This window comes from Mauremys reevesii, linkage group 10 (genome assembly GCF_016161935.1).
Source record: "Mauremys reevesii isolate NIE-2019 linkage group 10, ASM1616193v1, whole genome shotgun sequence".
NCBI classification, from domain to species: domain Eukaryota; kingdom Metazoa; phylum Chordata; order Testudines; family Geoemydidae; genus Mauremys; species Mauremys reevesii.
The window spans coordinates 77,291,513-77,306,167 of NC_052632.1; the positions used below are offsets into that span (position 1 = coordinate 77,291,513).

At 46.3% G+C, this 14,655-nt stretch overlaps 1 protein-coding gene and 1 long non-coding RNA gene across 2 annotated transcripts; both read left to right on the forward strand.

Moving 5' to 3' along the window:
• Nucleotides 1-2,237: 2,237 nt before the first annotated feature.
• TMEM11 (transmembrane protein 11) lies at nt 2,238-12,088 on the forward strand. The gene is made up of 2 exons (XM_039493068.1): nt 2,238-2,643; nt 11,182-12,088. The coding sequence occupies exons 1-2, from the start codon at nt 2,576-2,578 to the stop codon at nt 11,696-11,698; spliced, it is 585 nt and encodes a 194-aa protein (XP_039349002.1). The 5' UTR covers nt 2,238-2,575; the 3' UTR covers nt 11,699-12,088.
• LOC120373957 lies at nt 3,245-10,907 on the forward strand. Its single transcript, XR_005585824.1, has 2 exons — nt 3,245-3,913; nt 10,773-10,907. It is a non-coding gene; the product is annotated as an uncharacterized LOC120373957 (long non-coding RNA).
• Nucleotides 12,089-14,655: the final 2,567 nt, after the last annotated feature.

Sequence of the window (14,655 nt, forward strand, 5' to 3'; positions counted from 1 at the left end):
CCAAGGAAGATCTTTAGCTGGGATTGGCCGCCCTATCTGCAGATGATGTGAACTCAGCTGCAGCTGGGGGAAAAGAACGTTGTTTCATTGGAAAATCTTCTTTAATGTTACTTTTGTGTTGCTGTAACGTGAGACGGGGAAGCATCAATGACAGAAAAAATCCTCTTCTTTTTAGCACAGTGGACTAGATTCACCCCCTGCAAACTGCAGCTTGCTAAACCTACAAGGCTGCTGTTCTCAGAGGGCCGGGGGCCTATACCCCAGGGAGGATGGGTGCTGTTCCTAATACTGCCCTCTCCTTAGTGCTTACGCCAGGGGATGGATAGCAGCTCTCACTGCTGAGAGGATGTGCTGAATCTAACCCATCCCCTAATTGCTCTGGCCCCACCCCCTTCCACACCTGCACTACCCACTTCCTGAATGGTACTGGCCCGTGATGGAGAGTAGGCAGGGTATGGCCAAGCACTGGTACTTCTTCCACCTACTTTCTATTACAGTTGGCCTCTTGTTCTATTCTGTTTCTGTCCATGTGATCTGCGCTAAGCACTTACTGGAAGGTCTGAGGTGAGTTTTTCTGTAGGTGTGTCCTGGCCAAATTCCATCTCAGGTAATTTACAGCTGGCAATCTAAACAAAAAAAAAAATCACCCCTGTAGTCTCCTAATCTGCTATGTGGTGGTGGTTCTCCCGTTTCACCCTGTGGGAGGCTGCATTTCAGTGGGTGGGTGAGGTCATCCTTTTGCCAAGTTTATATGTCAGCTTGTTAAATCTGAAAAAATACTTTGGGATCATAAGAAACTGGAGATGGAAATGTGCTAGTCCACTTCCTTTTGTAAGGACAGGCTTATTCCCAGAGATTCCATGCTCATGCCAAAAGATGGGATGAATCTTTAGTTCAGGCACAAATATTATCATCTCAACGGTATCCATACACAATACAGCTAGCTCGTCACCCACTTGTCCTCCCTGCCAGTGCCCCAGCTCCCTGCTTGCCCTCCATCCTTCTCCCTCACACTGTAATCCATCTGCATGTATCAACCATGCCTGCCTACAAGTGAAAACCCCAAGACTCGCATCTTGGGTGCTGTCACCTCTCCACTCCCTAAAGTTTTCCTTGTTATTTGATCCACAAAAATAGACATACAAAGGAATTTCTTTAAAAAAATCAGGAAAATAATTTATGCCCTGGGTTTAAGTGATGGCACAATGGAGGGTGTTGAGCTGAGGAACTGTATTTTCTACAGCCCTCTGTTGCTCCGTTACTCTTTTCAGTGCCATTTTCACAGCTGCAGCACTGAACTGGAGGCCCGAGAATTCCAGCAAAGCCTGGTTCCCAGCAGTGTAGTGTCAATCCTGCCTCTACTGCACTGTTCCTTGGATGGCATCCAGTGACTCCTGGGGCTCCTGCATGAGGCAGTGAATGGTGTTCAGAGTTCTCTGCTCAGTGTTCCTCTCTGCAGCCTTTGCTTTGAACCTTTGGCCTTCATGCCTCTCACTATTTTGTCATTCATTGTCCCGCAGAATTTAGTTGTTTCCTCGGCTCTGTGGCTACTCCTCCTCACTTGATGGGGCAGGTCTTTAGTTTTGGGTGGGTTTAAACTCACTCTTCCCAGGATAGACCTGCCTGTGCTGTATGGAATCTCAGACCTGCCCAACTGAGAGTGATGTGTCACCCCTTCTTGGTTACCAGCCTACAGCTGACATAAACCCAATACCACAGTCCTATGGCTGAAGGAGATAGCTCTTTAGCTCAGTAGAAGAAGCCCAGGCTTGCTGGAGCTAAAGAAATCTAGCACCTGCGCGATTTACAGGTTACTTGGGGGTTCGTAATCTACAGCATGCATCACACTGCTGTCCGCTCCTGTTCCTTCCTAGCGGGACATGGAGGGTACCATGCTAGAGCTGTAGTCAGGAGCATCCCTACCCATTCTCAGTCGGTCAACGGGGATCAATAGGGCTTGGGTTAGTATTTATTTTTAAATAGCTAGCAGCACAGGAGCCCACCTCTTCCCCAGGACTGTCTTTGTTCAGCCCCTCTGCCAGGTCAGCCTGTCCCCACTAGTCCACCCAAAGCTCAACCCCGCCATTGGGGCTGGGCGGGGTCAGACCTATTTGAGGCCAGGACAGTCTCCCACAGAGACTATAGAAGCGGGGGAGGGGGGTTTTATAGGGGCTCTCTGCCCCTGCCCCCAGCTCTGAGAGCACATATCCGGCCCCACGTGGCCGCCCCGGTGCTTTGTGGGAGTTGTAGTCCATTTCCCCAACCACTCCCCTGGGTGTTTCCCTGAGACGACAAGCCGACTATGGGGTTGAGCGCAGGGTCTGGGCCTCTCTAGCGCCACCCGGCTCGTCCCAAACTGGGAAGCGTCCCCGCCTTGCCGCCCGCAGGACTACATGTCCCATGGGCCCCAGCGCGGCGCAGAGCATGGTGGGGGTTGTAGGCCGCTCTGGCGGCGGCCGCCCTCCCTCAGTGTCTCCGGCCCCGCGACCTGGACTCCATTTCCCGGCAGGCTCGGGCGCGGGCCCGGGCCCTCTTGGCGGAGAGACATTTGCGACTCGAGCCGAGAGTCTCCAAGATGGCGGCGTGGGGAAGGAGGCGCGCTGGCCCCGGCAGCAGCAGCAGTGGCAGCGGCGGTAGGGAGAGGTGAGGCCTGGCCGAGCGGGCAGCAGGCAGGGCGGGACCCTGGGGCGCCGCCAGACTGGGCCCCAAAGGGGCCTGAGCAGGGGCGATGGGGCGTGGACCCGGGGTCCTGCTTGGTCTGGGCTGGGCGGAGGCTGGGCCCCCTCCCCGCCGTGAGCGGGACGGACGGGGGGGAGACACTGATGGGGGGACGGTGGAGTGAGGGGGTGCAGATCATGGGGGAGAGGAGACCAGTGGGGGTGGAAAGGGGGGAGGGGAGAAGGGAGGCCGGTGGAGTGAGGGGGTGCAGGTCATGGAGGAAGGGGGAGACCAGTGGGGGGTGGGAAGGGGGGAGGGGAGAAGGGAGGCCGGTGGAGTGAGGGGGTGCAGGTCATGGAGGAAGGGGGAGACCAGTGGGGGATGGGGAGAAGGAGACAGTGAGGGGGTGCAGGTCATGGAGGAAGGGGGGAGGGGAGAAGGGAGGCCGCTGGAGTGAGGGGGTGCAGGTCAGGGGGCTCGGGAGGGAGGAGAGGGGAAAAACAGGCCAGTGGGGGAAATGGGGAGGCCTGTTGTGAGGGAGGGGGAGGAAAGAGGAGAACAGGGCAGTGATGGGAGGAATCAAAGCCACCATCTACCAGAGTGAGCTAAGGACAGAGCTGTGATAGTCCCAAGCCTGTGGGTAAATCCAGGGCAGAGTCCAGCTGCAGCGAGGCGTTGCAGTCTGCAGCTGGCTCCAGCTGGAGTGCCTTGGCTGGGGGCGAGGAGGGAAAGGGAGAGAGAGGCAGCATCAGGGGGAAGGTCACTGCAAATCTGCACGTTACCAAAGGCAGCTTTAACCCTTAGGCCAAACTCGTGGACGTGCTCATTGGTAGGAGCATTCTGGAGACTGGGACGCTCCTTAAAAATCTGTTGAAAAGCGGTGGAGGCAACAGAAGACCTTCAGAGTGACCTCCCTTTGGAGAGTGCTTAATGCTGGTTGAGTGGCTTGTGTCCTTAGGATTTTGCTGTTTTGCTCCCTGGATTTGGAGGCTGTGGAGTAATTTTAGGGGAAGGGAAGAGTGTATACTTGGCCTGGCTGCTCTGGTGGCAGTTGCTGCTGTTGGCTTTTTGTAGTGTCTGCGCTCACAAAGAGCTTTCTAAAATGCATGTTTGGTCACCAGCTGTGTTTCAGCCTCTGTCAGGATGGATGAGCAACTGGGATACGGTGGAACTCTCTGTGGAGTAGCTGTAGAAGTTTTGGAAGCCTAACTTTAAAGAAAGGAAAGAGAAATCTTGTTGCACTTCCTTAAAAATTGTATGCATAATTCATTACTTTCTTAAAACTTCTGGCTCAATCCTGTTGTCCCTTCCGTTGGCATCTCCTTCCTTCTTCCCACCCTGCTGCTAGCTAGTGTAACCAACAGCCTTTGAAAGCAGCACTCTTTTTATGGAGTAGCAAAATTGTCCTTTGTTCTATGGCCCAATTTAAAGACTCTGACGGCCCTAGGTGGGGTGGTGGTGATGATGATGTGCTTCACAAACACAAACAAGTTACTTGCCTCACTGACCTGTTCTGAGGTTTAAATATGATCCTAATTTTTACAAATGAGTGGGAGAGGGGTTGGGCATGAAAATAGGCACAGAGATGACACAGCAAGACAATCTGTGACTAGAGTACCTCTAACCACTACTACACACTCCCTCCCAACACAAACCTGGCAACGGGCTACTTTTGTTGTCAGACAATTCCCCTTCCAAATAACTTTGTATGGTAAGATGACCTGCTTTTAGTGTAAATCTTCTTAGCCAAATGATGATATTCTCCCACTTGTGCAATTGGAGATATCCACTGCAGTCTTGGCTGGGGTCTTTTCCCAAGTCACACCTACCTATCTTGTGTGGTGTTGGGAACACGGCTTGTGTGCAGGGCAATGGTGATGGCTCAGTTATCATCAGATGACAACGTGTATATGTTATATTTAGCAAATACAGTTTTCTTATGTTCGTGAATATAATTCTTGTTCAAAGACAGATTCTTATTGACTGAGCACACCGGTCTAGTTTTCTCATCAAAGAGCTGTTTTAAGGTATTTCTCTAGCTCAGTTTTTAGCTCTAAAAGGAGTGTCTGTTGAGGGGTAATCTCAAGGGAATAGCTAGTGAATAAAATACTGTCCAGTGTTAGGAAAGTTAGTCAAATGTAACAAAATGACTGGCAGCTGTAACTAGAAAGACCATATCCCTCCATAAAAGATCTGATTGATACCTGGAAGGTCTCTTTGGTCACTACCAGATTATACTTTATTCGTGGGGCATATGGCTAAGGATCTAACAGTATATTAGCTGTCGATTCTGGGCTGGTTTTATGATGGTGGTTAAAGGTTAAACAAAATACTGAAAAACAAACTAAAGAGAACCCACTGAATACTGATTTCCCTCCCTCATTCCAAAGGGACTCTTTATGCAGAGTATCTAAAGGGAATTGCTAATCTGTAGCCCAAAGCAATTTATAATGGAGAACAGCTACTGCGTGCACTTGGAGTTCTTGTCTAAAATTCTGCACGATGACCACTAGAGCACAAAACAGAATGCCACTTGTTCCCTGGGGAAACAGTCTAACAAACTTATACAGCTCAGAAAGAACAATGCAATAATGCAGCTTTGATTTCATCCCAACTGTGTTTACTGGCTTCTGGGCTGTCTTAAAGGTCTTTCCTTTCACTACCTGTACCGCTTGGATTTCCAGTAATCCGTTTGCTTGGAGCAGTGATTGATCTGCTTCCATTAGTCTAGCTAATTCTTTTGTTAAACTAAAAGTGGTGCTTCTCCTGCTCAGTGTGGTCTCTTTAATGGTATTGCAATGTTTTCGGTGGTGGGTGCTGTCTTCTTCTATCACTGGTGCAGCTCTCAGGGTCTCAGGCTCATTTTCCCTGATCTATTCTCCCCTCTCTCCCCGCAATCCTCTTTCCAAAGAGAACTATATAGAATTCCTTATTTGGCTATAATCTTATTGCATTTAAGTTGCATCTCTTGAATGGAAATTTGCTTTGCCTGTGTGCTGTTGCTTCTTGTCCTCTTTGTTCTGACCATATTGATTATTGTTCTCCGAAGGTTGTGGTTGAAGACATTGTCTCTGTACTAAGATACTGATAGTAATGGGTCAAGAATGCTAGAATGTGGGACGGTGCTGTGGGGAAAGCTTGTCATCAGACCTCAATTCTCATGTGGAGTACCCCTGTCATTGCAGTCCTGGACCTTTCCTGAGCTGAAATGGACAAGCTTGTCAAATTGTATGATGGTTTTGTGATGTGGAATTTTTCCACTAGGGATTAAAGTGAGACCACAACTCATTTTTCATCTTGAAAGTAACAAGACTTGAACCCAGATCTAGAAATAAAAGGTTAGTGCATTGATGATTTTGAGTCTGGCCTGTCCACACAGTACTGACTTATTCAGGTTTGGTTGGGACTCTAAGGATGTCAGACACTGTATGCTTTTGGCCTTCTGTGATGTGGCTCTATTGGAATTCATCCGCACACCAGTCTTCAGTCCTTAGTTGCACTGGCGTACTCATTTCTTTTGTGCATGTTGCATGTGATGCAAGTTTTGCAAATCACAAGCATTATCACACGAGAGGAAGCCCATCTTTTTCAATCACCACTCAAACAGGTCTCTTTGCATTTGCAGTTCTCATGAATTTCTGCCTAGTACTGTTTACCTACAGTCAAGAAACCTCTCTTAGAATACCTGTGGTTCCACCATTCAGTTGTCCATGAACAATAATTGTATCATCTTTCAAAAAGCTAACCTGGGACTTCCACATCATATATAAAAGGGGTTCAGAAACTTGAACAATAAATGCAACAAAGGAATCGTTAACTGTGCACGATTTGTGGATACTTCTTATCAGGAGTGGAGATGCTTTCCACTAGGAAATCATTTAACGTTGCCTAGTTTAATACCTGCTTTTAAGCATAACTAGCACATCCAGCCTTTGGCTGTGAGGCATCATTACATGCTTTCTGAACATGGATCTCCTCTGACATTGGTTACTTATCGCACTTTTAAGGAGAATCGAGAATAACTGAGTTATCAATGCTCCCACCTAGGTCCATACAAGCACAGCACTGACCATGCTTAAACCCTGGCCGTGTTTTTTTCCAGGGTTGGTGGCGAGTTCCAAAAAGCATACTGCACAGGCTCCAGTATGTGCTGTATTGTTCAAATGAAAGGCCCTATGTCATGGAAAATTAGTTTTGTTAGTCTTTGTACTTGAGGTCTCTGAGGGCAAGAACCCCTTTCTTGTTTTGCATGTCAACAAGTTCTGGTAAGTCTTGTAGACAGAGTTCTCTCCTATGGGGGGACACTACACACACTATGGATTTTTCTTCTTTTGTGTACGATGGTTTTCCCCAGGCTTTCCACCTGTTGCAGCCAGCCTCACATGTGGGAATGACGCACACCCAATTTAACTTCCCACATGCCTGAACTTTAGTATAATATTTATCTTGCATTTACCTCATATGTAATTTTTGCTCACTTCACTGTCTCCTGACACCTGCTATTGTTTGAGTAGCTCATCTCCTCCCCCTCCTTTTTTGGGGGGATTATCTAATCCATTGCCAAGATGAACAGTTGCATCTTGGGCACTGTCTGATGGAAGAATAAATTGCTCTAGCAGGGATTATTTGGTCAAGGGATCAGCAGCTGCTGTGCTTGGAGCTACAAGAGCATACCGCCTAGAGCCAGATGCTTTCGAGGGTGCACGTCCCATTCTGTTTTGCTTCGTGACTTTTATACTGAACAGTTTTATTGAGCTTATTTTTGCTCCTATGCATCGTGTTTTGATTTCACACCTAAAAGCCTAGAGCCCAAGAATGGATAAAGTTTCTGAAGAGAGAGGAAGGCTTGAATAAACTTATTTTCCGATAGTAATTTCAGTCCATGGTTAATGTTTAATGTGTTCCTGTCCTATTTTCCTTGACCGGAAGGCTACTGACCAAGTGGGTCTATGAGAGTATATAAAGTGTGGGGAAAGGAAGGCAGGGGACAGGAGGGATATTCAAAGATCCTTCAAGGACCAGAAGGATTCTAGAGGGAAGAAATCACTTGAAGCCTGAGAGTATTGGGGTCTGAGCTGGGTTGGTGTGTTTCAGTCTGAGAATGGGCCTGTTCCTCTTAAATTGCCAGACCTAATTTGAGCAACCCACAAAATTATAGGAAGTTTAACAGTGGGTAGGATTCTTCTCTCAACCTAAATGTTTCCCATAACTTCACTTGGTTGACATGGCATTTCTGATGTAAGACACTTGAGCCTTGTTTTTAGCTAGGAAGCTGAACCATTGCTGAAAATGGCTTCAGCATCAGTTCCCCTTGAAGCTGGATTGAACTAATTAAGTATTAGCACCAACTGGGTGAAACCACTTGCTGTTGTTTCACAAAGCCTGGGTCTCAAGTGTGCCTTCCAGGGTTAGCAATTTCCCAGAAAAAAATTAGTTTAGGACAGGGTGCTGGTAAATACAGGTGTACATATGGTTTAAACCAGGAAAAATAATTGCATCCATGTCCGGCTAGTTCAGCAAGCATAGAACGAATCCTTGTCAAGCTTTGGATACATCCATTCAGAACTGGGGAATGGGTGCATCTATCCACAACATCAGAGGCGGTCTTCTGCTACAGAATGCTGCATGGCCAGAAGGACCTAGTAGTCTGCAGGTGTGTGTGCCTCTGACTGCTTAACGCTTCAAGCCTACCAGCTGCATTGTCATTCTCCTATAATCAAATGGTTTTGACTTTTGTTTATAGAGTATTGAAAACAGAAATGAGCCATGACATGCATAACTGGCTTGAGAACATACCAAACCAAAATGCATAGGCATTCCACTGTTCAGTATTCTAATTAAATATATTAGTATTACCCCCACTGTAGTTTTACTTCATTTGTACAAACCTAAACTAATTGATTAATCCACTCCCTTGTGTAACCACAATTTGAATATGTAACTAAAACTAAGTGTAATGTGATGTGCATTAACTAAACAGTTTTCAGAATAGAAAATGCCTTAAACTGTGAATAACTCGTTTTTTCCGGGGTGATAAAAAACATGATTTTTGCCAGGTAAAAACTACCTCTGGTAAATACCCCATCCCATCCCTGATGCAATCTGAACTGGATCTGAAATTCTACTGTCCTACACTAGCACTTAAGACATCTTCAGTACTTACTCGAGGGGGAAACCATTGGTGAAAAGATTTAACTTCACCCTATATGCCATGACTACATTTGACTCTATTTGCGCAGTGAAACTAGGTTGCTCGAGTTCTTTTCCTGGTGCTGTCATGCTAACCCAATTCTGTTTGGCGTTTAAACTTTAGATACGTCTCTCTGAAATGTAAAACAAATACATATTTCAATATGTTTTATAACAAATATTGTACTTTTACTAGACACGATCCCTTTAAATTAGCAAAAATGCTTTCCTTTAAAAGCTTGCACCTCCAAGGTTGAGCAGTGGACAAACTGAAGGGGTTAATCTGCTAGAGAACGTACTTTTTTGGGGAAAAGAAATCTTAAGCTTCACAGTGAAATGTTTTGTTTCCTTCACCAAATAAATAGAATCTCATAGGAGGTTGCAAACCAGTCCTTGTCCTAGGCAGCACTGGCAGAATCTCTTCTTCTAAATGCAGACGCATTCAAGGCAAATGTAATGTAACCAGAGAATGCCCAATGGCTGGCTTACAAGGAAAACCTTGCTTGCCAACCAGACTCTTATAGAAACAGCTCTTCGGTCCTGAAGAAGGAGGCTGGTAAGTCTTAGCTCCTGCTGCTTGGTATTGTTGTCACCATTCACTGTAAACAAGCTACTTCAGGCAACAGCCTGTAATTTAACAATATTCTTGATTACAGGTGGCTGCTGCACAATACCCTTCACAGTGTGACTCAAACTGAATTTAAAGGGTAATGTCTGGCACTACAGCAGCTTGCAAACATGCATCTTCTCTTCCTTTGCCATTTCCAGTGCCAACACACTAGTGTCTTTATACTAATGGAGCAAGAAAGAAGAGTTAGTTTCAGTCTCCATTGCAGAGTTCTCCGTTGCCAAATCACTAATACCAAGTGAGCCCAAGTGCCATCAGGAACGATGTCTGCTGCGAGTAGGGCAAAGTTGTGTACTGGTTGCTCTTGCTGTGCTAAAGGAATTTGCCAAATCACTATATCCTTGGGAGCCCATGTGCTCGGGACACGGGAGGCTCTAAGAGAACATATTAAAATCAGTTTCTTTTAATGAAGCAAAACCCACCCAGTGTAACAGACAACGCCATTTGCTTTGTTCTCCTTTCTCATTGAGGGCGCAGAACAGATGTGAGGCTACTGCACAGATAAGCAAACATATCTGTGGACTTTGGAGTAACAAGATAAAGGACAAGATGCTGCTGATGGGCAGGAAGCTGGAAACTACCAACAGCTGTTTTACCAAAGGCATGCAAAGATCTTGCATGATACATGCAGTCTGTGTACAGAACTTCCCTAGTACAGTCCGGTGGCAGGAGTAGGGAGACTGCTCCAGGGTAATGCGAGCAGCGGTTTCTTAGCATTTAACCAATGTTGCAGTAAAACCCGCCTCTTTCCCCTGTTGCCTTCCAGTGTGGTGAGAGGAAGGAACCAAATGTGCTAACAAATTCTGATTGCTGCTCCGCTGTCACCTCTCGCTGTAGCTACACGTTTGTGTCGTTTCTTATCACCACAGGCTGGATCCCACAAATTAGCCAGTCTTATAGCAAGCTGGAATATAGGTTGCATAGCTCTTGGTTGTAGAACTAACATGGTTGAGGTGTGGGATCTGGAAATGTGGGGATTAGCATAGGTGGTTCTGATCTGTGCCAGGAAAGAGCGTGGCCAAAACGCATGTCTCATTGAAAATTTGCAACACCTTCGTTGAGGGGACAACTTGTATTCGTATCCATAGTTTGTTTGTTTTTTGTTCTGTTGGTGGCTCATTCCATCATCTGACACAGTCTCCTCTTTGTGACATTGACACCAGTGCTTAATTTTTGCCAGGGCTGATCCCTGAGATCTAGGCTTGGCAGTTCATAGCCCCAGCACCTCTGGGCTTGCTGCATCAGTTATGAATATAAAAAAAAAATTGCTTGAGCCCCAGCACCTCTTTCATTACAGATTAAATGCTGATTGACACCATCTCCGCAGCAGCTGACTGTGATGTCACTGATGGCAGAAGTCAAGTGGGGAATCTGTTTCAGGAGGATTCAACCAATTGCAAGATCTTGTTTTCTTGAAAAGTTCTTAATTCCCCAGCGTGAGGAAAGTAAAGTTCACTTGTATGTAAAATGCATAGTTAAGCCGAAATGAAAGAGCTTTTCTAAGTTTCATTTGAGAGCAGCTGATTGTTCAAGAGAGTTTTGATTAGAAAAAATACTACTTTGTTGAGGGAAAAGCAGCGATCAGGTGACCGTAAGGTGCTGACCTGGTTTCAGTTGTCAATCTCTCATACTCCAAGCTAACTGGGTTAATGTAGAGGAAGGGTTGTCTCTGTGCTCTGTAGCTTAATTCTGTGTTTCCTTAACAGGATCATCTTGTCCTCCACGGAGTGTTACATTGTGCATGAAATCTACAATGGGGAGAATGCTCAGGACCAGTTTGAGTACGAGCTGGAGCAGGCCCTGGAAGCACAGTACAAATATATAGTGATAGAGCCCACTCGCATCGGTGACGAGACCGCTCGCTGGATCACAGTTGGGAACTGCCTGCACAAGACCGCCGTCCTAGCAGGCACTGCTTGTCTCTTCACCCCTCTGGCACTTCCAGTAGATTATTCCCATTACATCTCCCTGCCTGCTGGCGTGCTGAGCATGGCTTGCTGCACCCTCTACGGTATCTCCTGGCAGTTTGACCCCTGCTGCAAGTACCAAGTGGAGTATGATGCCTATAAACTTTCCCGCCTGCCCCTGCATACGCTCACTTCCTCCACTCCTGTGGTGCTGGTGAGAAAGGATGACCTGCACAGAAAGAGACTGCATAACACGATAGCACTCGCTGCCCTGGTGTACTGTGTAAAGAAGATCTATGAACTCTACGTTGTATGACTTCAGTAGGGAAAAGAGAAACCCACAAAGACAAGTGTATTCAGACTCCCACAGTAACGTTTTTTTCCCTCTGAGAAGCAGTGGAGACTGGGAAGGCATTTGGTTTAATAGAGTTGTTATTTTTAAAATAACACATCACTGGTGCACCAAAGTTTTTCAGTTCTTCATTACTCTTAAGATGTGGATCTGCAGTGACTTGAGAGCTGTATGCTAGGCTGTGGGAGCCAAATCCAGCAGTGGAACGTTGATGGAAGAAAACTATATAAAGGGGGTGTGAAAGGTTTTTTGTTTTGTTTTTTGGGGAGGGAAAACCTTTAAGTATATTGTTTAATTGTATACACAGAACCAGCCCAAAGTTATCATTGCCCATTAAAAGATGAGAATTTCAAATGCTTTTGCGCTCTTTCCTACTAAAGTGGCTCCTTTTAGGAGTTTGGATCAAGTGGGGAGGGGACCTAACATTTTGCCATGGAAGCCATGGCAATTCACACTACTTATATACGCAGCAGCAGTGCCCATGTGACCTTGCAGTCTGATGAAGGGATGGCTTTGGTGAGCAATGGGGTATTTGACTTCCTGTGCATCACCAGTTGCTTCTTGGTGAAGGGTGCCAGTTGTGACGGTGTTTATGATGATCTATCTTGAGCACCAATGCTCTGTTCTTAGACTGCAGTGCTGTCCTGCTGCTTTCTTCCTGAGCTCAGTGGGAATCGGTCTAAATTTCCTGTTGGTGCCACGCACTTCTTGCTCAACTTGCATACAGGTTCTTCTCCAGTGTGAACATATCTCCATTGGGTGTAAGATTAAGTTCTCTTGGTGTGGTAGGTAAGTCTTAAACTGCATTGGAGTTAAGGACTCCAGAGGGGAGCAGCTGACGACTTCACCCTTGTCATATTTTGTTACTGTCACGCATATTTGTGCAACCACTATGTGAAATTAAAATAGTATTAGCAACATGTGCCCTGATCATTTACTTCCTTTGGCATTGGTGATAACTTCTAGAGGAACTTGCTGTCAGTGCAAGAGGCCATCTACTGAATTGTGTAATTGCTAAGTAATTATGCCCTATCCTGGAATTTAAAAATTCAATCTAGTGCATGAATTCCTGTTTCCTAGCTGGAAACAGTCAAAATCCTGTTCTGCGTGAATGAAAAGCATTTGTAACTGACCAATCTTGCAAAACTGCATTTTAAAGAGTAGACACAGGCTCCTCTTTCCTCCTGCCAGATGGGATGGTAGGTGTGATCTGCTATAGAAAGACAGCTCTGCTTCCCGTGGACATGAGAGCAAAGTCCTGTAACCTGAACCGGGTATGTACAGGTGTACTGCCTGCTTAAATATCTGTTGCAACTTGACCTCCAAAGCTGAGGCACTGACCTTGGAATGGAGTCACACAAGGTCAGAGACCAAACTAAACTCACCTTTTTCCATATGGCACAGCAGGCCAGAAAACTCCCTATCACGTCGAAATTTCAGCAGAATATTTTGACCAAGGTCTGGGATTTGTAGTCTTCTATTTTCATTTAAGCATCTGGTATGGAAGGCAAAGCTTTTGCTTCAGGCATTTGTCCTCTACCTGCACAGATACAGGTAGGCTATGTTTATGTCACGGAGGTCATGGAAGTCACATCCATGAAGTCCAGAGACCTCCATGACATTCTCTGCTTCAGCCTCAGGGGCTGCAGGACTCTAGCTGACAGTCAGTGGGGCCCACCTCAGGGTTCCGGCGACAGGGGGACACCTCGGTCAAGTGGCTGGGGGTGTCCCATTTTTTCTTTGGGAAATATAGTCACCCTGCAGCTTCCAGTGGCCATGGGCAGAGGGGGAACCAGGTGGTGGGGGAAACCATGGAGCTGCAGCAGCAAAAGTCAGACAGGTCACGGCTTGTGTGAATTTTTGTTTATTGCCCGTGACCTGACCATGACTTTTACTAAAAAATAACCATGACAAAATCTTAGCCTTAATGACAGGCTAATGTTTCACAGCCTGCAAACAGCATTTGAGTAACTCAAATGCTCAGATTTAGAAATGCCTGTAAACAATGCCAAGTGGAGGCTTTAAAGGGAGTTCCTGTGGAATCAGGAATCAGTTCACTTCTGACTCTTCGGGTGCCTGGGCTGGCCTCACTAGACAATGGCCATTGTGAAAGCCCTGGCCTTTGTTCTGTTACAAAAGCTGCTAATGCAGCTATCTCCATCCAAGGTTAAAAGTAGCTGAGATGTCAGAGCTATTTTATTTATAGCAACAATGAGCAGCTGCCTGCACTTTTTTTTTTTTTGTAGGGGGAGAAGAAACAAATGCTTTGTGCCCAGCCTTGGAGTTACGCTTCTCCAACTGTCTCTCATTTCTCAGGTCTTGCCTTAATCAAAGTCATCTGGAACGTACCACTTGGCAGAGGGGACCTAGCTGGCTTGGACTCCTGCACCTAGCTCCTTTAGCAATGCTGTTCAAAGCAGAAATTCCTACCTGACAGGGAGGACTGGCAAGACCACTCATTTCCTTTCACTGCCAAGGAGCCTCTGTGCTGGTACCAGTCAGTGTCACTCCTTCCCTTGCCCAGGAGGGGTCGGTGTGACTTGGAACTAAACCCTACCGGGCTCTCCTTATGTGCATCTGGATCAGCTGAGGTTTAGTGATTAAAAAAAAATGGGTCAAAGGGTGGTTTTTTATTACAAGCTGAACTGTGAACAGGCAGCTGGACCTACTTGCTTCAGTGAGCAATTGTTCCATTTTGTACAGTAACAGAGCTGTCACTCCATCCAAGGCATGAGAGGACATGTGGAAACACACCTCATTTGAGCACTAAATTTCAGAGGTCAGTATCAAGCAAAGCCAGCAACTATCATGAATTTTTGTCCTAGCAAAACAGAGATTGCACCTTAATCACAAGAAGAATTCAGTACTTGAAACACAAGAGAAATGTGCAGGCATAAACAGTGAAGGCAAGATCCAGCTGC

Bases quoted from the DNA above. Each gene is read 5' to 3' on its own strand.
- TMEM11 (XM_039493068.1), top strand. From the start codon at position 2,576: ATGGCGGCGTGGGGAAGGAGGCGCGCTGGCCCCGGCAGCAGCAGCAGT. The intron at 2,644-11,181 runs GTGAGGCCTGGC...TTTCCTTAACAG, and splicing joins GGCAGCGGCGGTAGGGAGAG to GATCATCTTGTCCTCCACGG.